Source organism: Hibiscus syriacus, unplaced genomic scaffold, assembly GCF_006381635.1.
Source record: "Hibiscus syriacus cultivar Baekdansim isolate YM2019G1 unplaced genomic scaffold, ASM638163v2 tig00110546_pilon, whole genome shotgun sequence".
NCBI lineage: Eukaryota > Viridiplantae > Streptophyta > Magnoliopsida > Malvales > Malvaceae > Hibiscus > Hibiscus syriacus.
Window position 1 is genome coordinate 333515 of NW_024062773.1, and position 25917 is coordinate 359431.

General features: G+C 33.3%; 2 protein-coding genes and 2 pseudogenes across 2 annotated transcripts; 1 reads left to right on the forward strand and 3 right to left on the reverse strand.

Moving 5' to 3' along the window:
• Window positions 1-311: 311 nt before the first annotated feature.
• Window positions 312-2197, reverse strand: LOC120130363 (WAT1-related protein At2g39510-like). The gene is made up of 7 exons (XM_039147612.1): window positions 1981-2197; window positions 1829-1891; window positions 1620-1736; window positions 1265-1505; window positions 1014-1175; window positions 783-934; window positions 312-650 (listed from the first exon to the last, which is right to left on the reverse strand). The coding sequence occupies exons 1-7, from the start codon at window positions 2172-2174 to the stop codon at window positions 446-448; spliced, it is 1134 nt and encodes a 377-aa protein (XP_039003543.1). The 5' UTR covers window positions 2175-2197; the 3' UTR covers window positions 312-445.
• An 8553-nt stretch (window positions 2198-10750) lies between these two features.
• LOC120130371 (F-box protein At2g39490-like) lies at window positions 10751-14583 on the forward strand. The gene is made up of 6 exons (XM_039147619.1): window positions 10751-10962; window positions 11223-12186; window positions 12274-12438; window positions 12630-13432; window positions 13515-13619; window positions 13711-14583. Exons 1-4 carry the CDS (start codon window positions 10874-10876, stop codon window positions 12948-12950), a joined length of 1539 nt encoding a protein of 512 aa, XP_039003550.1. The 5' UTR covers window positions 10751-10873; the 3' UTR covers window positions 12951-13432; window positions 13515-13619; window positions 13711-14583.
• Window positions 14584-15303: 720 nt separating this feature from the next.
• LOC120130373 lies at window positions 15304-20294 on the reverse strand (annotated as a pseudogene).
• A 1536-nt stretch (window positions 20295-21830) lies between these two features.
• Window positions 21831-24337, reverse strand: LOC120130372 (annotated as a pseudogene).
• Window positions 24338-25917: the final 1580 nt, after the last annotated feature.

Here is a 25917-nt window from a genome sequence, read left to right on the forward strand (position 1 = left end):
AAATGCAGATAAATGCTATAGGGATCTTGGTTTTCCAAAAGTTTCTAAATGAGATTTGATATTTTGATTATCATATATGTTGTGAGATGTAGAATTTTAATTATTCTGTGCATTTATGTTATTCATGATACAGGTACTAGTCCTGTACCTAGAGTCCAACAGGTAAGCTTAATTCTTTTGCATCTATGTTATATCGTGTTCATGCCGAATATGGGTATTGTATATTCGAGTATGTTTCAAATATGGGTATTGGAGATAAAAATGTCAGGCATGCATATTTTAGACATGAATATAGGCTAAACACAAATATTGGATACAAAACGAAGAATCTGAATGATCGTCAAGCGGCTTATTTGTGCACATTAGCTCAATCCATGTGGTGGTGGTGGTGGGGGGGGGGGGAACACAACTATGACCCTTAAATAGAAGATATTTGTTGTGGTTTTCAAACAGTTTCAATGGTTGTTGTCGCCTTGCAGTGGTTTAAATCTAGGACGACAAAATCTTGATCTGAAACCATAGTTGTGATATGGTCATTCATGACAACCATTTTCACATCATTTGCTGCATCCGTTGATGATTGTTTATCCTTGCTCTTACCCCACAAAACTAGATAGAGGCCAGCAACAATTACAACCGCTCCAAGTACCCTATAAAAGGTTGCAACAATTAAGATAACATTCATTACATCCACAGCCATAATAAACATAACCTGAATTAGAAAATTTTCTATGTCAATATTAGAATAAATATAGCGGAGAAGAGGGATTTTGATATGATACCTTCCTAAGTATAGCACCTCAGACAAGATAAAGGAGCTCAAAATTGCAACAATAACCATGCTTAGAGGGTTAAATGCAGTGACAAAAACAGGTCCTCTGGTTTTCATTATTACTCCTTGAACATAATAACCTACTCCGGAACAGACTACTCCCTGCAACCAAACGCAGTAGTTATTATAGTCGGGGATACATTCTATGATGTTATATTAGATGAACTGAGAATTGTCTTACAGCGTAAACTGCAGCTAAGAGTTTAACATCCAAATGAACAGACCAGACCGCAGCATTGCCTGCTTCCATTGCCACTGCTACGATGCTTCCTTCAATGGTGCCCGCCAAGCAGATTAACGCTGTTAGGGAGAGCTCAGCAGGGTATGATTTTAGAGTAATCGCCTATAATACAGAGCATTACACTTTTTGTCAAATTAGAATCAACCCCAACCAGTTGGTCGGTTAATAGAGAAGACAACGAGACAACTTACCTGTAAAATGATGAAACCGGCCCAGCAAAAACAGCCAACAGTGATCATGAGAGCACCTTTAATCGGATCTTGCTCCAGTGACGATGCAGTTGAATGCTCAAGTAAGCTATTTGATTTGGTCCACGGCAACTGCAACATCGGTCCATTAATCAATGTCATCAACATTGCACCCCCAACTGTCACAATCGTGCCTAATATCTTTGCCTGGCTATGTAATCTTCTTATATTAACCTTCTCAAGCCTGCAACAAATTTCCCCCATAGAATCAATCCATTGCCTCACTTCACTTCAACATAACAAACATATATACATAATTCAAAACATTCGAAACCGGCATATACTATAATTTAATTACTTGAAGATCAAGGCAAGCAAAAATGCAAATGCAGGAAGAACATTGGACATGGCGGATGTGAAGGTTGCTGTGGTATACTTCATGCCAGTGTAGTATAAGTTTTGGTCAATTGTTGGCCTGCAGTGCACAACATGATTAATATTTCCCGATTAATAAATTAACCATAGTAAGTAATAAGATTATTGAAAATAAAAAACATTTTTACTTACTCCAGTAAGCCTAGAATCAGTATCTTAATGAATATAGACAGGCTCAATTTTGGCCTAATCTTCCTGTAAAGTAATAATCACTCAAATGGGTGAGCTTAACAAACAACTACAGATATTAAGAGAATAAATAAATAAAAGAAAGAAATCTAGACCTATCCAAAACAATGGCAAAGGGAGCAATGACAAGAGTGGCAATGGCATGCCTGTAGACGACCAGAACATGCTGATTCATGCCTTGGTCCAAAGCGAACTTTGTAATTAAAGACATCCCTGACAACCCAAACTGCAGAAATATTACCGCCAGAAATGGCTTTGATTGATCCACCATTGCAACAAAAGTATTCATAATGTTTTTGTTTTTCTTTAAGAAAGATGTCTCTTTTATCATTAATGGTGAAGAATGAAGCACAATGTGTAGGTTCTTATATACCGAGTGTAAAGTATTTGTTAACCTCCACAAGTCTTTGTATCCAAGTCTGGGGATTCCATTAAAATGAATTGAAACTACCATTGTTTCAAAGTTTTTTTTTTTAAAGACAAAGGAAAACGAAACTCATTGTCACTAAAAAAACGCCATGAAAACCAGCAGTCTTTTTCTACGTAATATTATATAGAACATAAACAGTTGGCTATTGAGACAAGAATAAATCAATTGAAACTCAGTGGGATTTGATTTAGTTAGACGTAACGCTGTCGAGTCCAAACAAAACTTCTACCAGGTTACCACTCATTTGTTCTTATTGTCACTTAAAAGGAGTTGACAACTTCTTCTAAACTACTTGATGAAAGCAAAGTTGATGGAAAAAGCATCAGCATCGTATTTCTTAATTTTTAATTAATATTTTGAGGAAGTATCCCTACAACTTTGGCATCCTAATCAGATTACATTCACAGCTCCATTTTGGCTTTCTTAGAACAATGGGAAGTCAATGCTCCACTAATGTGTTTAGTGAGTATTTAACAAGTTGGTTAATAACTTAATATTGATTTTGACCTATTTCCTATGGATTTATAAACTTTAGCCTATGGAATTCCAATTCAAGTTTAGTTACACATATAAATTAAACAAACATAACTCTTGGCCTCAAATGCTGATTTTGGGTGGTGGAAATTTGTGGCTTTAAATCAAAGTACACTATTGTTGTTCTAAATTTACATATCACTTTGGTCTCAACCTATGAAATTTAATTACATTATTTTTTTATGAAAAAATAAATTGTTAAAATTTTAATGATATGAACATGGCATTTCATCTAATTTTTCACATAAATTTGATAAAAAATATTTTCAAAAATGAGACTTACTTTAACTTTTAATTAATTTAATATGAATATAAAATTAAATATTTAAATATAAAATAACTCAATCAAATTATTTAATTACTTTCTTATAAATATTTAAATTTACAATGATAATTTTAAAATATATAAATAAATCTTAAAAAATAAAAATCATTTTCACTGTCATTTAGTTAATTTAACCAATTATTTCAGTTATATTATGTCAATTTTAACAATAAAATAAGTTCAATTTAATAATATAATCAATTTGTTTAATTTATAAGGATGAGTCTACAATGCATGACACACATCGTTATATGCCACTAATGACATACATACATCGATATGTATCACTAATATTTTAATAGGATACAATTCATAAATAATCATTAAATTATGTTAAAACAAATTTATTTGTCATTAGATTTTTAAAAACTTTTAAAAAAATAGACATTAAACTTTAGATTTTGTTAAAAATGGATAATGAATGTTAAATATTGTTAAAGATGTGACATATCATGCTAAATTAATAAAAAAATATCTTATTTAATCCCTTAATTATAAACTAAAATTTTATTTTGATATAGATTTTTTAAATATTTTAAAATAATAATTCTAAAAAATAGAAAATGTGGCTTTTTTTAAAAAATATGATAATAATTTTTTTTTAATTATTTTAAAACATTATAATTTTATGAATTTTTTTAGTTCATCAAAGACACCCCAACTTAAATAAATAATCAAAATAATTCTTAATATTTTATAATGTATCAAATAATTTATATGATAAAAATTTAATATTTATAATATGATAATAAAAATAATATTTATTTTATTTACATCTGCTTTTGTTTTCAATTCAACGAATTTAATAAAAACTTTTTAACTAAAGTTAATAATAAAATGAAATTTTAGTTAAATTAAAGAGTCAAAAAAATGTTTTTCATTAATTTAGTATATCACATTACTTATTTAATTATAATCAAAGGTATTGCGCTCATTTTGTAATAAAATTTAAAATTTGATTCCTATTATAAAAGTTTTGAAAGTTTAATATATATAAAAAATCATTTTAATATAATTTAATGATCATTTACAATTTTTATTCTATAAAATTAACGATAAATATGATACATGACATTTATCGTAGATCTTTATAACTTTTAATATATAAAATTAAAATGACCAAACCGACCACTAATTTTGCTTAGGGGAGAATCTCAAAACTATGGACTAATTTCCAAGCCTGTGTTTTTTTGGGTTATTGCATCGTCAGGTGGTGGAGCATAATAGTCAACGAAAATGCCTTATTTATTTTGATTTGCTTTTTAATGTTATTTTTTTTCAATAATCCACGTGTTTCCCATTAAATAAAAATAAAGATTGGAAATTAGCAACAGTCTCGTACACTAAAATTTTACTAAGCTTTTTCTTCTTCTTCTAAACTGTAATGCCATAGTAAAACGTGAATGAATTTAGGGATAATACAGGAATTATATGTGAATTTAACTTAAAATATATTTAAATGTTTTATAATTAATTTAATATAAAAATATATTTTATTCTTATCTCCGCTTAAAAATATATTTTGAATATGAATAAAACTTTTTAATTTAAAATAAGAATAAAAATATTTTTCTATTAAATTAATAATACAATATTTAAATATATTTTAAATAATTTATTTTTGAGTGATGATAAAGATAAAATATATATTTTTACATTAAAATAAAAATAAAATATATTTTGTACATTTGTGGTCCATTATATACCAAATTGCTTCTTTGGCTTCGTGGTTTGGCTGCTGATGTTCCACTCAATGGTTAAATCTATTAAATTAAAAATAAATTAAAATAAACTTAGTCTTCCAATTAGAGATTGATGCATGTCGTAATTTAATTAGAGGATTAAATGTATTGACCTTAGTTAAAATTAGGATCAAATTGACATTTTGTGCAAGTAACAATGACCAAGTATAATTATACCAAAAAGTTGACTAAGGTGTCATTCTCTCGGTTAAATTTTAACTATCACGTCACCTCCACGGTTAAAAGTTAACGGCCAGTGGCTTGATTGAACTATTTAAATAGTTGAGTGGTTTATTTGATCAAATTGAAACATCAGTGGTCAAAATGAGTTTTTGACCATAGTTAAGTGGTCACCTGTATATTTTACCCATTAATAAAATACATTTTATTTGATAGTTCAATTGTAATTAAAAAAATATTTTAATAATTTTAATATTTTTAAATAATAATTTAAAATTTTAAAAACAATTTAAAAAAACTCATAATACTTTCAAGTATTTAATTAAAGATTATTATCATTTTTATTATTTTGAATAGTTTAAGGTGATTGTAAGATACTATTATTTCTTTAAGTATGAGATAAATATAAAGTAATATATATTTAAAATGACTTCTATCTATCTTAACAATGAACACTCATACATCTTTACGAAATAAAAATAATCTTTTAATCAATTAAATCAATTGATTTGTAGCAAAGAGTAGGATTATCATTTGCAATTTTTTAGGAGGTTTAATAAAAAAAATAAGTGCTCAAATTTTGTCGTGAAATACGTTTTAGGGTTTAAAGAATTTTTCGTTAAAAGTAGGTACCTAATGTTTTCTCAGTTATACTTTTAGGTGCTTACCGTTTATTTTTTTAAATTTTTTAATAATAAAAATATTATTTTTAAGTAAAAAGGAAAAAAAGTTTAATTTATTTATAAAAAAACCCAATTTTTCATGAAATTATAGAAAATACCCTAAAAAGCTAAAATCTCTCATTTCAACTCCATTGTCAATCGTCGCCAGCTATCTTCGGCCACCATCGTTATCGTCGAACGGTCACCCACCCATCGCCACCCACCCATTGATCAATCTTCGTCTTTTCCGTCACCCAAATCCATAAATCTAAAATCTCCAATATCCAAATTTAAATTTTCTAACCCAAACGGTTGTTGGCCATCTCCGGCCATCATCATCGTCGCCGAAGGGTTGGGTTTTGATCAGAATAGAACGGTGGTTCGAATAGTGGTGGCAATGTGGATTATGGACGTTGAAATCGATCGAATTCGACGACGAACGACGACGGAGGCTTAAAATCCAATGAACCTTTGAACGCTCCTCCATGACAAACGGTGGCATATTATGACAAAAGACCAACAGGGGTTTGATCGAAGACCAACATCGGTAATGACGTCGGTGATGGTGACGATCACCGCTGGTCGGTCGACGGATTGAGGAAGGGGGAAGGGTGTTGGGGGTCTATTTTGGATTTTTTAACAAAAAAATATTATTTTTAATTAAATAAATTCTCAAAAATTTTAGAACACGACACTTTTCATTTAACGAAAAAAATTTAACAGTGGTTAATGTCTGGACACCTAAAAATATAACGTTTGAATCTTTAGATATTATTTTAACGAAAAATACTTTAGGCACTAATATGTATTTCAATGCAAAGTTTGGGTACATATTTTTGTATTAAGCCTTTCTAGGAAGATGGGTCAACTGCTTTATTGTATGTGCTCTCCCAAGAAAACCAAAACACCTTTAACCCATATACATACTCGTATATGAGTCAAAGATATCATATCAGTCGTATGAAATATTTATTATTTGAAAAGTAGTTAAAATTTATTTCTTTAAAATTTTAAAATGTATTTCTTTATTTTAAAACTAATAATAACACAAAATTATAATTTAATATTCAAGTGTCAAAATTTAAATTTAATTCTGATAGTACTTTAGGCAATTTTGTATTGTAATATATCTTAAAACAAAACTGCCAGTAAATTGTCTGATTTGAAAATCATTTCTATCATAAATAATTACAATTTAATAACTAATATTCATAATTAATAATGTCTTTTTGTAAAACCAAACCTTCATAATTTAAACAAAAATACCTTAAACAGACTCGAATTAGAGCAATTATAAACTTCTTTAATATACATGTCACTACCAAATAAATTAACAAACAGAATGTTCTTACTTACTGATTCTGGTGGAAGAACTGATTCCTTAAAATGATGTTGATGCACTCCCTACTTTTCTTTCTAGCTTGCACCTACGTGTAAAACACTCACAAGCTAAGTTTTCGCTTAGTGAGACAATTAAGTAAAATGAAATAAATAAAATATTTAACGTATAAAACAAACATTATCGTATACAAACATTAATAAAATAAAATATGTATAAATCAGTTGTCAACTCGTAACAAGAATTTATTATAAAAATTTGTAATTCGGATTGTATTGTGCCATTACAGATATGTATTTTTTTTATTTCAATTCATATCATTGCAAAATTGTATTTTTTTTAAATATGATCATTTCAAATTAATATTTTTCTTATTCATATAAGACATTTACACACTATATTATCATGAGAATACACGGTACGCCAGTCAGATAACGAGTGAGTGCACTATATACAAATTTACTATCATAACAGATTGCACACAATCACTCAACCTCGTGCACCACTAAGGTACGTCGAGTCAGACCACGAGTGACCCATCTTGGTGTCATATAATGCACATGTAAAGCTAATCAAATGCACCGAATTACTCCACCTCGTGCACCATTAAGATACGTTGAGTCAGACCACGAGTTATCCAAACTAGTGTCATATCATAAACATATTCAGATTTACTCCACCTCATGACATGTCATTGTACCACTAATCCTTATTTTCATACATTGGGCTTTGTTCTAAATCAATTACTAATTTGCATATAAAATCATTCACCTATATAATCGAATAAAAAACTATTTATATAAAACCAAATCTGTGCAATTCATACCCAAAAATATTCACATGCTATGAAATAAAATACCGAATAAAATAATTTGGGTTATTCAAACCAAAATGATATAAAAAACAATTTAGTAAATTAGTATAAAGATATTTCATAAAATAATTCAAATTGTTTCAATCGAAAACTTTCGAGATTTGCTCATCGCAAGTTGTCCTCATATATAATATAAAATAAGTAAGCTGCACTCACCAGCGCCTCACCAGCGCATCCTATGATAACCTTTATAACCCTCGTATCCGGTTCATTTTGATCTCGATTATAATCATGAACTACTTGATCATCGGTTTTCAACATATAAACGATTCACATACATTAGTACTCGTACTGTTATAATAAAATTAATTCGAATCGTAATTCTAAAAGTTCGACTAAGGAATATTCGATACTAATTTCTACTCCAAAATCGAAATCAACCTTAACCAAATTTACTTTTGAATTTCGTTCTTTTTTCTTTTTGCTCGTTTTATTCTCGATTCCAATCACAATCTACTTAAAAATTGATTATCCGACATAAATAATTTCGAACATATGTTAGTATCTAGCTAACTTGTTAAATACGTATCCATATACAATATGATAAAATTCGATAAATAAATATTCTGTACTAATTTCTATAACTAAATCAATTATACTCAACTTTTGCAAAAATAACCTTCCCAATCCTTGAAAATAATAATTCTCAACCTTAAATCACTTAACTTTTCACAATTTAACATTTAACCCACAATTATGCATTTCTTTAAATTAAACACCCATATTTCAAAACTTGTCAAATTGGTCCTTACTATTCACTTTATCCTTAACAATCATCATACTACTCTATTTTCACTATATTTCTAAATTAGTACATTAATCTTGCACTTTTGCAATTTCACCACTAACTTTCCAAAAACTTGCAATTTAATCCCTAGGAATTATTCAAATTCCAAATCAACCCAATTCAACATTTCATTATTCCAACTATAATTTCCAGCATAGAACCTTAATTTTTCAACATTTACTTTACAATCCTCCAATTTCTAAAAACTTGCAAAAAGATCCTCTAAGCTTAACATTGATCCAAAACTTAATTCAAACCTTATGATATCATCCTTCTATCTAATTTAAACCCAAGAGAAATTTTTATACAAATTTTCCGAATTTTTTTTCTCCATGACCGAAAGTTTTGGATACTTTTCTTAATGGTCTCCGACTTTGATTTAAGCTTAGTTTAGTCACCTACAACTATTTTCCATTCATCTCTAATCATTCCTATATAAAAAACAACCAAAAATTAACATTTCTCATAAAACCAAAACCACGATAGTGATTTTCAAACTTCTATCCTACAATTTTATGAGCAATGCATGTTCTTTGTAATAACATCAACAATACCATTATATATATTGTTTAAAATTATATATGATCAAATTTAAAAGTGAAATGAGATAGAAATTTGATTAAGAGAGAATTTTTATTTTGGAATTGGAATGAGAAATTGAATCACGCCTTTCAACATAAAAGGGAGCTTTTTTATAAAGGGCTCTGTCCTTTTTTTACAACATTTTTCTCACTTACTGAAATGACAAAAGCTGAATAATTTACAGTAATTCAAATTTCGAAATGAATGATATTGATGCTTTATCGAAATGCACATATATAAGCAAGCCAGTGTATGTATGAGATTGTGATAACTTGATTCACAGAACATGTAATGAAGCAGCTTCTTTGGAGAGATTGCAATAAGAGGCTTATCATATCCAATTCTGACGCAGTGTTGATACCAAACCATGATGATTGGTGCTCACCTGCGGGAAACGTTCACTTCAGGACCTTGAGGGAGCAGTAGTATAAGCATAGCCCTTTGTTGAAGACTAATCAAGAATTCTTCTTTGAGAATGACATCAACCAAACTTCACCATTGTGCTACAAGCTCACATACATGAACAATGGGCCTCCATATCTTCACCATTAACATCATTCATCAACACTCTTCCTATCAACTTCCCAATCTCTTCTTCCATCTATACACTAATTATACCACCAAGAAAGTCATCAAAACCAATACTTTAATTATAGTAAATAGTAAAATTTTCAATCATTTATACACAATAAACTAATAAAAGAATAATCATTTAAATAATGTTAAACTAACCTTTTCAATTTCTATTAATTACTATGGACCACCTCTTTTGCATTCTACCAGTGAAGTAAATAGGGATCCTACAAAAGATAGTGGACATGGGGGCCTCCTTATTTTGTCAACAAAACACATTTTGAAAGAACCAGGCTCTGGCTCTCCATAATGTCATGTATGTCATGCGTCATTATCATCATTTGTGTGGCCCAGAACATACAAAAGCCAGACGGACAAGGATAAAGACTCAAGTTGAATCCCGACAAACAAATTTTCTGACATCTCTAGCCTTGGCGGTGGCAGTGGCACGCCCTACAAAAATGTGTTCAAGGCAAGTTGATACCAGCTCATGACACAATAAGTATTTAAGCCAAGTTGATACCAACATATATTATACTATTATTCACGTTCGTTTTGCGTGCAACATACCTGACATCGAATACCCAAACTATAAAAAAAAACCTTACTAATAGATATAAAATATTTACTTAATTAAGCCTCTAATTTTAATTTATTTAAATATTACCCTCATTTTTATAACTATTTATGTTATCTCTTTAAATTTATTTTCTAATACCGTCCATGTATGTATAATACAAAAGTCAAGTGGCATTAGTTATATGTCCTAGAAAATCAAATGCTATATGTGTTTAAATTACACATTCATTTGTTGTGTCCTTTCCCGGAAGATTCGGAGTCAGACCCTTACTATGTTTTAGCAGGTAAGTAATATCTGCTTGCAAAATTCAAGCCAAACCCCATGTATGTGTACATCCAAACTGCTTTAATTTTGGACACCCCTGCAACTTCGAAGAAAAGATGGGAAAGAAAAACAAGATGAAGAAGAAGAATCCAAAGCCAAAACAGGACCAAGATGGCAATCACAGTAATGCTGCAATGGAACATCAGTTAGTATTTTCTCTTTAGTGTTAATCAATTTTGTTTTTATATATGATCAAACCAATTTTAATTTTTTCGAATCAATGATTCCCTTTCAGTTCTTGATACAACGAATGTAGATATTGGGGTTCTAAGTTTTAGTCTGCTAGGTAATAACTGTTGGAAGCACATGCATGAACCAACTGAGCATGGTAGATTAAACAAGAACATTGAAACTAAAGATATCATCAGTTGTTTAATAAATCTGGGTTTTCCCCCTTTCCAACAGGAACATTGAGCCTGAAGATGTCATCAGTTGTTTCCCTGATGAAATCATTTTCCAAATCGTTAGCTTCCTCCCTTTTGAATCTGCTGTCCGCACCACTTTCCTTTCGAGACGATGGAATGGCCTTTGGAGGCGAACTTTGGTGCTTGAAAGAGCCCTGGAAGATGCTGTTGTTACTATATTCAATCTTCTTTATGATTTCGCCGAACCCAATCGACCAACAAACAAATGGGGATTACAATTCAACCTTGGCCAAGGTACACTCCTCTTTGTTTCCATTACACCTAATAGAACGCTCCATCTTGATTTCACCGCCGGTGAACAAGAATCCTCAGCTACATTTGATTGGTGTCTGCCATTGAGTCTTCCGTGGCGTTGCGAGTGGCCATCGCCCTATAATCAAGACAAGAAGATAATGGAGTTGAATCCCCCTTTGCCCTTTTCACAACAGTTCAGAATAAAAACCCTTTATCTAATATCAGTAAGCCAACTCTCTAGCAAAGCACTTACTTGTTTGGCGTCCAATCTCCCATTTCTCGAGAGCTTGATCGTTGAAAGGTGTAATGGAGTTCAATCTTTAGTTGTAGAAGATGCCGGTGTTCTTCAAAAGCTAATTGTCTTGGATTGCCCCCGATTACAATCTCTCAGTTTTCAGGGTCCCCGTTTACAGTGTTTCCGATACAGAGGCAACTTAGTGTCCTTTCATTTGAAAGCATGTTGCAGATGCTATTATGCCGACGTATATTCCATGTGTGATTGCGGATTATACCTAGAAGACGCCATGGTTGATCTCAGACAAGGTCCTCTAACACAATGGACTTGGGACTTTGAAACAACCATTCGTCCTCATCAGGCTTCCTACGGAAACTACCGCTGCGGCTGTGCCGGCGAGCATAAATGCTTCAAATCGTTTTTGAGAAGCATAAATGGTGTTAAGTCTTTAACAATATGCAGATGGTTTTTCGAGGTATGTATAGTGAAAGAAATGTTCATTTTGTTTTTAAAGAGGGGTTTTACTCTCCCTCTGCTAAATTGTGCTTTCGTTTTCCTTTAGCAAACATTGTGCGAGAATTTATACAGTTCAAGTGGAGGACCTGAATTTTATTTCAAAAGACTAAAAGAGCTGTGGTGGATTGATTGTTCAATGGCCAGGCACAATATCAATGCCTTACTTTGCTTCCTCAGGCTTTGTCCTAACTTGGAAAGACTTTGTGTCACTGTAAGTCTTCCCGTTTCCTTGATCATATAAATTGGCATCTTTTATTCTTTTATAACACTAAGCAATTATGTTATCCAGCCACGGATATGCATCTGATTTGGAGTCAAATACATATACTATAGGAAGGATAAAGAGTAAGTAGAGAGGTTGCAAGAAAAAAAATAATTTGAATGATTGATCAAAACTTGCAGATTGATCCCAAATGCTATGACTTTAGTAGTGGAACCGAGAAATTCTCTGCCATAGTCAGTGCTCCTGCAAATCTCAATGGTCTAAAGGTTGTGAAACTAGAAGGATTTGCAGATAAGCAAATGGAGTTTTTAATGGCAAGGCGATTGATACCTTTATTCCGAGAAACTACTCCGGTAATCATATCGGAATCACACAGGAAATGTTTGAAGCATTTGGTAAAAGTAGCCAAGTTGGAGAAGAAAGGGAAGTATCCGTACAAGTTCAAAATGGTTGAAAATCTTGATGATAGATTTCCAAATCATCTTCATATGAACCTTTAATTTAATTATGATTCAATAAGGTTCCATTTATATGTTATTTAAGCTTTTTTCTGGGAAAATGTCATGCCAGGATACCTCTTTCGAGAGGTAGTTTCTTAAATGATGTCATATATATGTGGAGGATATGCTAATCAATATTATTTTCTTTTAAATATTATCAAATGTTATCAAATTCAATTGCTTACAATTCTATATATATGTGTTTATATAAATGTCCTTTCTCAAAAGCTTTACAATACCAAAATTGCAATTGCTGACAAGGTACACTCTTTAGACATACAACACAGTGTAGGCTGCCGGTCTGAAATACTACTTGTATCTGTTGGTTGACATGTCTATGCTTGGATTATATGCTCTAACATAAGATGTAATGTTTGATATTTAGAAGAATTCGAATAAAAATATCAAACGAAAACTGAGGAAGAGAATCAGAGTCATGATCCAGTTGATGACTATAACCCTACAAACACTTCACGTTTAAGGTAACAACTGCTGATTACTATGTTTTCTTTTAATATTCTTTCAGTATTTTTTATATCATTCTTGTTTTGTATTTGATCTCAGGCATTCGGATATCAGTAGTTTAAAAGATGATGTTTTATGCCAAATTGTTCCCCGGTTCATCTACAAATGGAAGAAGCATGATCAATAGAAGAAAGACTCAGCTAAGTAAGAATCTGTTTATATTTTTACTTTGGGATTTTATTATTTGTTATGATCAAACAAGTTTTGATATTTTTTTTGTTTTTATTTGGAACAGTTATAATATGGGCCCCAATGATTTCATCAGTAGTTTACTAGACGATGTACTTCGCCTCATCATTTCATTACTTCCTTTTGAATCTGCATTCTGAACTTGTTTTCTTTCAACTCACTGGAAACAACTCTGGAGAGAGGCTTTGTTGGATTCAGTCCATGATGTAACCGTGGAAGCTGCCATTAAGCCATACAAATCTTTCTTAATGGTTTTGATGTCCACCATTGACCAAGAAATAAGTGGGGTTTCATGTTTGAATTCAGCCATGGATTGCTACCATTTCCTACAATGGTTCACTTTAACTTGATTTCTCAGCTGGTCAACAAGAATTCCCAAGGCCATTTGATTTGCTTTTGGAGCTGAATCTTGCATCGGGTAGTTTATACATCGCATTGAAATGATTTTGATTGGTGGTGGCTTGAGGGAAATTACTTGCAAACCCGACAACCACCTTTAAACACAATGAAAGTAAAATCTTTGAATCTCATATCAGTGAGCCACCTTTCTAATATGGAAGTTGCTTCTTTGGTTCCAAATTTGCCATTTCTCAAAAGCTTGACAATCGCCAAATGCAATGCTTACAATCTTTAGGGAGTCATCCTCGATTGCCCCAATATACAATCTCCCAGTTTCAAAGGTTACTGTCTAATATCTTTAAGATATAGAGGCAAATTAGTTTCCTTTTGGTTTAGATTCTCCTGAGAATTTAATGCTTTGAATCCACTCGTGATAGACGCCATGGTTGATCTCAGACAAGGTCCTCTAACACAATGGGCATGGAACATTGAGGTTGACCAACATTGCAGCTGCAACAAATATAAATGCTTCAGCTCGTTTTTTAGAAGCATTAAATGTCTAACAATATGCAGATGGTTTTACGAGGTAAGTTCATTAATTCATATACCGACTCTCAGTAATATTTCAACTAGTGTACAAGAATCGGATATTGGTACGTGTTCTATATGTTCGTTAGTTCATCCACTGACCTTTCACAACTCAATCTTCATCTACTAACCTTTCACAACTCAATCCTCAATCCATTTTGTTCTGAATTGTTTAGATATGGATGTGCAAGTCGTTACCCTTTTCAAGTAGAAACCCTCAATATTGTTTGAGCATGAAAGAGAGCTTTGGTGAATTGATTGTTCAATGGAAAGAGAATCTATCAATTCGTTACTTTGCTTTCTGAAGCATTGTCCTTGCTTGGACAGACTTTTTGTGACTGTAAGTCGTTCTGTTTTCTCGATGTTACTTCGCATATTTATTGGTATAAATAGCAGATTTGAACAAGTGTCGGATACTATAGATGTTGTGTAGGAAGATCCTAAATACAATGATTAATGCTCAAATTTACACTTGAAATATCTTAGTAATTGTTGCCTTGTCAAACGTGCAGACTGATCCTAAATGCTATAAGTTGCCCTGCACTTGAATATTCTTGGCTTTATACATTGTTTCTGACGAACTCTATGATCCCAGATTTGATCTGTGAAACTATAAGTTATGCATCAAATCAAATATTTGATGAATTAAACATATAATATTACGATAAAATTATATGCAATGATTTTCCGCTCATTTTCTCTTACTTCCAAGGAACAAAACATATGATATTACAATAAAATTATGCATCAAATCAGAATATTTGATGAGGAGTTAACATTTAGTATGTTAACATGTTGCGTTGGCCGAAAAGGCGGGTGAAAGGAAAAAGTGCATCAGAGTAACAGCAAAAACTCTTAACAGAAGTGTTTGAAGCTCCTCACAAGATTTTATTTGAGAAAATTAGATAACTATTGCAAGTTTGGTTCTTCAAGGGAAAATGACACTTCAGATAATGGCATTGCATTTGATCGGTTTGGGTTGAATTGCCTTTTGCACAAGCTTGGTTTGTTCCTTCACGTGAACGTAATAGAAACCATTAACAGTTGAAGCAGACAGAGCACGACCGACTTATCTGATATCCCTAAAAGTTCCTCTACCCAGAGAAGTCATTGCAGTTGCAAGCCTAGGTGCGATGTAACTAAATGCACCCATGTTCATTGGTTCTTCTTGGCACCATACAATCTCTGCGTCTGAGGGAATCCCAAAAGGTAAAAATCCAAAACGATGTCTCAATATCAAAAAGGAATAGAGGCTTTATAATACACAATGAATTACCAAACCTAACTGCACAAAACTCGCCATAGCTAGTACATCCAGTTTGACAAATGGGGAGAGAGATGGGAGGTTTGAAAACAAATAAAAGTACTACAGATCAAGTCCGAGTTTAAGTTCCGAGTACATACTTGGATATCTTTTAAGCTCTCGCTGGACGAGGTTATAAGGGAATGGGCAAAGCTGCTCCACACGGCATGTAGCAACGTCTGAAGCATTGTTCTTCTTCCATTCATCGTCAAGCTCATAGTAAACCTGAAAGCATATAGAATACCGATTATTGTATAAAAAAACAACACAAATTATCAAAACCTATATGGAATATGCAGCACATATTTATCATTGGTCGGGTCGGAAAACTAAGCTAGAAGCCCAACAAGATAACAAAGTTCACAAACTCCTTCATGTCTGGTCAATTATACCAGAGAAAATTCCATAAGTAAACTGCTCATAGAAGAGGAAAACATGGAGAAACCGAGGGCATAACAAACCTTTCCAGAACAAAGTACCAAGCCTCTGATGCCCTCCTCAAGGTCAGATTGCATATTCTGATCCTTAATGAGGCGCTTAAATTGGGTCCCTTGCTTATCAAAACCAGGATGGCCTTGAACATCATCAAATTCAGAAAGATTTGATCTGCAGTCCTTGTGACGAAACAAGTTTTTTGGGGCCATGACAATAAGTGGTTTACGGAATTCCCTGTGTATCTGAGAGAGAGAGAGAGAGAAGAAACGATAAGAAAAGGAAAATGGCAAGACCTTCAATGTTGAAACATCGTTAAGAACTATTAGTTGCACTCACCTGTCGCCGCAAAACATGGAAGTAATTAGCAGACGTTGTAACATTAACCACCTGCCAGTTGCACTCCTGAATTTGCTTACGAAGAGTTGCATCCATCTCAGGTCTCACAAAAGGATGGTCATCACTCATCTACAAAAATATTATAACAATCTAGTTATCGATGCAAAATAGTATTTTTCTCCCTAGCTTTTCATGTATACAATTACAACGACATGCTTGGAAGTGTAACACGAATGTGAATACAGGTATCACTCATCTACAATAATGCGTGTTGTTTCATGGGGAATACCTGTAGCAAACGCTCTAGACGTGCACTCAAATACTCAGGACCATGTCCATCATAACCATGAGGAAGCAGCACAATCAGACTAGATTGACGCATCTACTTTGCCTATCAACTACTCACAAATTGATCAAAGATCACTTGAGCACCATTAGCGAAGTCACCAAACTGAGCTTCCCACATAACTAAGGAATTTGGGTTTTCCATCGAGTAACCCAATTCAAATCCAAGCACACCAAACTCAGAAAGTGAACTGCGCTCAAGATCACATGTTGCTCAAAATAGATTCTAAATATTAACAAGAGTAAGAAGGGCAAACAATGCACAAAATTATCATGCACAATCTAACAATTCTCAAGTGGGAACATAACTCAACACAAGAAGCAAGGATATTTCACCTAATGAAAAAAATGCATGAATTCACAAATGAAAGATAGGGTAAAATTGTACAAGTTATTCCATGTCAAGTATGGCATGGAAAGCATGTTCCAACTATGGATTCAATAAAGTGGAAACGCTCTAGTCGTACAAGTTACGCCTTGATGCAGAACCCAATTAAAATTTAATTGTATTGCTTACATGGATGATAGAAAATTTTCGCATAAGAATGTACACTACTGGACTAAAATTTTAGCTATTACAAAGAAGCACAAATAGTTTACCTATTGCTGACAGTAAACATCTCCGCGTTTTGGTTGATGGTAACACGATCCAGAGGACAGTACTGTTCCCCGGTTTCCTGGTCATGAATGACAGAATGCCGATGACTAAACGTACCCCTTTCGACATCCTGACCAGTCAGCCTAACATGGTTACCCTCCACCACCAAAGTAGCGAAAGCAAGTGCTTCACCCATAGCCCAGTCAAAGCCCTCCCGTCTCAATCATCTGTGCACATTGTTCGTAAACCTTCTTTACTGCTTTATGAGGCTTAAAATTATCTGGAAGTGTTGTGATTGCTTTGCCAACATTCTTCAATATCTCAGGTTTAACCCTGCAAAACATGAAAGTTTCATCAGTGGGTACAGATCAGGGTTACCCAAAAAGAAAGTTGAAATTCAATAATAAACCAACAAACCCAGTGTTTCGGACACGAGAAAGCTGTTCAGGTGACTTGAATCCTGTCCAATAAGCTGAGAGCCAGTCCCTTCTTTTGGGAAGGTAATCTTTGCTGGCCAAAAATTCTTCATTAAGAATTGAACCAACCTTCTGACTTATACTACCAATGTCTTCCTCTGTCACCTGCCCGGTCTCTAACAATTTGTTCTGGTATATCTGAAGAGCTGAGGGGTGATTCCGAAAGATCTGTTAGAAGAAAAAAGAATAAAATATGTGAAGTTTGAAACATTCCTCAAGAGCAAATAGAACCACAAAAAAGGGGGCAGGAAAAACTGCAAGGGGAAAAAACATAACCAAAAAGACTAGAAGCAGACCTTATACATTTTTGGCTGTGTGAATGATGGCACATCAATCTCATTATGCCCAAATCTACGATAGAAGATCAAATCAACCACCACATCCGAATGGAAGGTTTGTTCCACTCTCCTGCAAGTTCACATTTCTGGACAACTGCCTCAACATCATCTCCATTTACATGGAAAATTGGAGCATTCAAGGCTTTAGCAACATCAGTACAATACTGTGAAGATCTGCCTTCCCTTGGATCAGTTGTAAATTTCATTTGGTTGTTGACAACAATATCTATAGTCCCACCAGTAGTGTAATTTATAAGTGCACTTAGATGAAGAGTTTCATAGACTACACCCTGTCCAGCAAAGCTACCATCCCCATGAATCAAAACAGCCATGTTCTTGGTCCTATCCACATTATTGGAGTAATACTGCTTCGCTCTAGTTTTTCCAACACCAACCGGGTCCACAACTTCCAAGTGACTTGGGTTTGCAACTAAAGACAAATGGATTCTCTTTCCACCTCTCGTTGGCCGATCATAAGTTCCCAAGTGATATTTGACATCACCAGTTCCAGTGTAAAGCCCAACCTCATCCACATGCTTTGTACCACCACTGAACTCACTAAATATCTGACGAAGTGGCTTTCGGACAACATTACCTAGGACATTGAGTCTTCCTCTATGAGGCATTCCAATAACTATACTCTCAACCCTAAGGTCAGCAGCCCTGTCAAACATTTCTGTCATTCCAGGAATTAAAGTCTCACCACCCTCTAGACCAAACCTCTTAGCAGTTGTCCACTTAGTGGCCAAGAAATTTTCAAACCGTGTACTCCATATAAGCCTATCGAGAATGACTCACGTCGCTGGCGATTGTACTGAATAGGTGTCGGGGTTTCAATCTTGTCTCTCAACCCATTGCACTTCTCCCGGTCAGCGATGTGCATGTACTTGAACCCAATGCTTCCACAGTAAGCCTGTTCAAGTCGAATCAAAATTGATCTTAGTGTTTTGCACTGGTCGGTTTTCTGATAAAAACCCAGACATCCTCCAAACACCTAAAAAGAATTCTCTGTCAAGTTCAGTTTCAGTAAAACCATAAAGAGCTGGATCCAAATCATAAGGGATTTCTCTTTCCTCTAAACCCAAGGGATCCAACTTTGCTTTCATGTGACCATTAACCTGGTAAGCCCTCACAAGCAATAACAGCCGCATACTCTCCTGGATGGTCTGACCCGAAATTCCAGGGGATGTGGCAGCCTGTCCCACAAAATTCCTGAAGAAATTGTCCCATGATTCATCAACACTATCTGGGTCAGATTCCCAGGTCCTCTGAAGCTCCTCTAAGTACACACTGCTAGTTCCATCTAAGAAACTGTCAGTTAGCTTCGAAAGCGGCACAGGACGAGGAACCGGTGCAGCCTGCGCCTTAGACTTAAAGACGGTGATATGAAAATATCGACTCTGTGAAGGTACAACGCGTGATCTTGTTGCATACGATCCACCCTGAGACAAAGTCCTCCTAATCGCAAGCTTTGCCACACTTGAACCAGCTCTTAACCACCCCATATCTACAATCAACAATGCCCGTGTCAAACCAATTCTCAAAAATATAATGAGCCTCCAAGCTTTCTTTATCTACTACAAAATCTACTTGACAAAAAAAGTACAGATTATTAAACAATATATATCTAAATGTAAAGTTTTGATACACTGATAGCCCAAATGCATATTTGATTTAGATTCTCCCGGCTTCCAGTTCAAACAGATCAAATCAATTCAAAAATCTCTTGGACTGATTGTAGCATATTCATCCGGAAACCAACAAAAAATTATAAATAAGAAACAAATGCAAGCAAAGTAAATATAAAAAAGGAAGCAAATCGACCAGTGAAGAAGCTTACGAGATAATCAGTGAATAAAGAAATCAGATGAATGTAATGTTCACCATATATTGTTTCATCTATCCTTAACTCAAAATAAGGATATTATATATAATACTATCAAATTCGGATTTTGTTGTCTATGCATCATTGTTGACAAGTGATACTCCTTTATCGGTACCATCACAATTAGTTTAACTTTTTTTTATTAAACTGATGGATTATAATATAGTATTTGTTCTAAAAATTCTAGATCATTTTATAATCAATGCTTAAACATTTATGTAGAGGCTAGAGTTTGAACCCGAAATCTCTAAATACAATAATCATTCTTTTAATCATTACGATAAATTAGTTTGTGCTCACAATTAACCTAACTAATAACACCATATTCACACCAATGGCATCTTTTGAATTTGCACCTCCACTATTGTTACTCTTCACAATTTATCCATCATTGTATGTTTGAAGTGCGGCGATGGATAAATATCTAATATAGAGATATCAAACGCGTAATTGACGAAGACTACATTGTAAAATTCATTCACTTAAAATTCATCAATGATATGGTCCCTCCCTCCCTCCCGTTCAAACAGATCAAATCAATACAAATAATATTTTAAGTAGTGATTTACCAAATATATTATCAAACTCGGTAAAGCGCCCAATAATAATAAAATTGGTAGAAATAATAATATTTTAAATAATTTTTTACCAGTTTTATTAAAAAAATAATAAACCGATAGCATATTTTCTTAACCGTATATTGAGATTGTGGTAAAACTTTCCTAAGAATTCCACATTGCGACCGTAGAGACCTGGGCTCGTATCCCAGTGGTAGTCCCAGAAATGTTTATTAAGTTGTTCGATAATTCAACTTACTTACAACTATTAATATTAGGCGTTGATTGATGATGATTAACTAAGATCACTCGCCAATCTTGAACGTGTTTTTATAATAAATATAATTTTTCATTGAATAACAATAAGTCCTATAAAAAGTTATCCAATAAATTACAATACGCCATATTTTTTCCTGACCTTATTATTTTGATTTTTTATAATTTAAAGACTAAAGTAATAAGAATATAAAAGTTGAAGATTAAATTTTTCATTATTCCACTAAAAAATTAGGGTAAATCTTGAAAATTAAAATAAATCATAAGACCTAAAAACATAATATTTGATCATTTTCATTTTACTAAAATATGTTGTATTCATTTTTGTTTAATTAAAATATGATTACTTAATTTATCGACTTTGAAATATATAGTCATTGAAATTTTGACTACCATTAATGAAGAAACTAAATAAAAAGCAATCACATCTTAATTAAATTAAAATAAAAATGATTATGTCTTAATTAAAATGATTAAAATAAAGGGTACTGCCAATGATACACATAAATGCACCTTTCACATGAAGCAAGCACACAGACAAGAGAACCCCAAATTCCAATTCAATGATTCACAAATTAAATTAAATGCAAGGACCTACATGTAATGTAAAAGGATGATTATGTCAATAAATATGAACTGTCAATAAATACGATGAATCAACTACGCGCAGTATGACAAAAAACAAACATATAATATAAAAAATGCAGTTATAATTCATATAGATTTCCTCATGGAATGGGGTTAGGAAACAATGAAGCACCAACCACTAACATCCCTACCTTTGTCACAATATAGATTCCTCGAGGTCCATGAATGGTCGCTCACTCCATGGGGAGGGACGAAAGCAGACACGGACCTCGTGCTCTTCTGGTCCTCCACGATGCTTGGGCACGATAATCTCGAGCATTGTTCCGGTCTCATCATGGTATGCTTCCAGTTTAGCGTTTTCAGGAATGCGGTCTGGAAGGGGAATTTCTCTAACGAATTCCCCCGGAGGACAGTGCTCGGGTGCTGGATCTGTTAGCTTAAATGTCCTATCATGCCTCTTAATGAGTGGCATGCAAGCTGTACTCACACACGATATCTTTACAATTCCATGTGAGGAAGTATTTCTCCAAGTAACTTTCACCCTTTGAAGATCTGAAAATGGCAAGCTGACGATGATCAAAAAGCTCTCATCATCTTCATATATTGTTTTTGCTGCTGTTACAGGCCCATATACATTCTTCATTACCCCACTAAATTCATTCATCCATGTCGGCTCAACTGGGTGGATTTTCATATCCAAAACTCCATTAGAATACAAATTATTTGGTAAACCCAGATCTTCATCATTTCCGTTCCAGAAATAGTCCTTTTTCCGTTTACTACAGACAGGTGATAAATCCATCCCATTACCATTGCTATGTTCTATCGGCAGAGTTGATAAGTTCAAACCAGTATTGTTAAGCAGCTTTCTAGTGTGGGAATTTAAATTACCCTTTAAAGGGGCAAGGGGACGCTCAAGCTCGAATTCTGTGCTGGTAAGATTCCTCCAAGTTGCAAAATCACTTGCTTCAGGAGGAATAGAGAAGTTAATATCCCTGCCGGTAAGTTCTCTCCATCTCCTCTTCTCTTCATCATCAAGATTCGAGAGGTTTGGTGATGCCACAACTTCAATCCCATGTAAACACTGAGGATTAGAGAGACCCCTGTAGTGTTTTCTCTGCATTCTATGAGATCTAACAAAACCATTACCAACATTAAATGGAAACAGGGGCTCTCCTTGTCGAGAATGACCATTCATGTAACTCCTCAACTGCATCTTACCAAGTGCATTTTCGGGCCTTTCCTTGAAAACCCACATATACATGTTCTCCATGTCATGCTGAACCAAGAACGAATCTAGCTCCAAGTCTGACTTGTCATAACCGGACAGACCATTGCGTCTCTTATTACCTTAGATTTTGACTTCCCATTTAAAACAGGCTTGAAGTAGAAAGTAAAGAAAACCAAGCACCCATACACTGTCAAGACGCTTCATACACTTCTTAGCCACTTTTGGGACATTGGCAACCGCCTCGTAAATCTGGGGTGCAAGGCTAACATCTAAGATGTCACATGGATCGTTCCATGCCAATGGAGGTGGGCTCGGTTCAGATGATAATGGGAGATTGATATCGGGTGGCCGAGAAAGCATCATAGATCGATTCATCTCTCTCTCCAGTTCATCTGGTAGAAAAGAACCCGAATCCATAGACAGAAGTGTAGAAGGGTTATCAATATCCATTGACAGAGTAGTGAGAAGAGCTTCCCCCATTCTTTTTCCTTGCTCTTCTAACAATTTCCTATTTTCCACTGTTTAAAACTTAAAAACCCTAACAATCAACAAAAGCTCCTTGTAGATATCTTCATAAATCAAATGAAAAATCCGAACCAAATAGCAGATTCATAAACCATCAATCCACAAAACCGCTGGTAAACCTCATAAAAATCTTCATGATTCAATTCCAAGCACAACAAAATCCACCAAGTTTCATCAATCAATCAATCAATCAAATTCAAGCTACAGCTGAATACGAACAAAGGCAGTAACATTGTTAACACCAAAAAACCCAACCTGAAAAAGAAATACAAAAATACCCAATTCAGTCTCAATTTTTCTATATAAAATGGATTCAATAATCAAAAGGATGATTATATCAAGGCCGAATCAAGCTAATGTTTTTATTATCTAAGATCTAAAATACCCTAAAAATTTAAAGATTCAAAATTTCCATTTTCTATTGATTTTCTTACCCATCAAACCAAACAGAATATAAATTGAAAAAATTCAAATCCGTGATTCTACAAGAGCCATAATCCAATAAAATTCCAACAGAAAAGTGAGAGTCCCAAAAGAGGAGCAGATTTGAAAGGAAATCAAATCAATCACACACACACACAAAAAAAACCCTAACCCTAAAAAAGTAAGATAAGAAGGAAAAAAGAAATTGACTTGTATTATTATTACCTACAAGGAGAGGATTTGAATCCAGAGAAAATTGAGAGCTTGAAAAATATGATCCCTTTGAGAGAGAGAGAGAACGGAATCTGTTTAAAGAGACGGACCTGAATAAGGAAATGGTCGAGACATCGGCGCCGTTTCGAACTGACGGCGTTAGGTAACGGAAACGGTGACGGCAATTTTCTTTTTTTCTGGACGGAGTAGTGTAAAACAAGGGTCAAATGAGGCTTCTCTCACTATATGAAACAATTTTTAATAGACCGATGTGGAGCACGTGTTGTACACGTGCCACAATCATTTTTTTTTCACCCTTACAAATATAATGAAATATTGAAATTGCTTAAAAAGGGCAAAACACTAATGTGTGGAAATAAATTTTTAATCTTTCGACATCGAACACTCATAATTATGATATTTATGATGTTTGAATCTAATTTCTTAAGGAATAACAATAATTTATTTACCACGAAAGTTATTTAATTCTAATTTTATGTATATATTTTTAGAAGAAAAAAACACACAGTTAGGTATATTTTTAAAATTTTAAATTTATTAAATTTATAAAATAATTAAACTAGACTATATTGAAAAACAAAGAAAATAAGTATATTTGAAATTTTAAATTTATCAATGTATAAAATTTAAATAATTAGTAAATAGACTGAGTTGAAAAGTACAATTATCATAAGAAAAGTACAATTAAATCTATAAAATATTTTTCCTAACACACAGCTACAGTACAATGACCTCATCAATTCGTAAGATGTCATGCACATCTTTATATTCAAAGCCCAAGGAAATTTTTTAATAAAAGAATTAAGTTAGAGGATTTAATAATTATTTTTTTAGTATTGATTGTGAAATTATATTATTCAAATAACAATAACTGCTACGCAGCATTTTCAAAAAAAAATACTTTATTGTGGATAATAAATTCACAAATGTTGAAACCATTTTTATTTGCCAATAAAGTCCATATTATTCTAATTTGTCCAACTTTCATCATATTTATAGAATTCTTAATTACCTCATGATTTGGGTTTTTGATACTATAATATTCTATTTAAAAATATAAAAGTAGGCGAAAAAACATTTTTTAAAGTACTCATTTATAAAATCTAAAAAGTATTTCTTTTAATTTTCACATGAGATTTTTTATTTGATAAAGTCAAACGAAGCCGTTAATGAAAACTAATAGAGTTAATTATGCGTATGCAAGCAAATTAGGATTTGCACATATTAACAGAAGTAGACAATTTAAGAGACATAAATTATTTTTCAAAAAAAGACTATAAATTAAAATTTACTTAAATATGCAACGACATCTTGGGTTCCGAGGTGTTATGTTGGTTTTTCATTCAGAAGGTTAGGATGTTGTTTTTGAGGATTTCTGTGCTTGATGTTTTGAAGTCAAGGCAGTCCTGTTTGCTCATTTATGTGGAGGTTTGTGGGGTGGACTGGTGTTATTAGATGTTGAATTTTATGGTTTGTGCTTTCATACTTGGTTGATGTGGTCTGTTGAGGTGACTTTGTTTTGGTTTTCGAAGAATTTTGTCGTAGGGTTGATTGGCTGGTATTTTGTTGGTTTTAGTACTCCGTATTCCGAGTTTTGGAGGCTATCGATGAGTTTGTGTTAGGTTTTTAAGGTTTTTATTGCGATAGTGATTCATTCTTTTAGTTTTTCTGGTTGATCGTTCTGGAGCTGTTGGATTTACATATTGGAGTTTTGATCAATCTATTTGTGGCCTATGTTGCTCCATTGATTTCCAGGATTTAGTTGGTAGTTCGAGG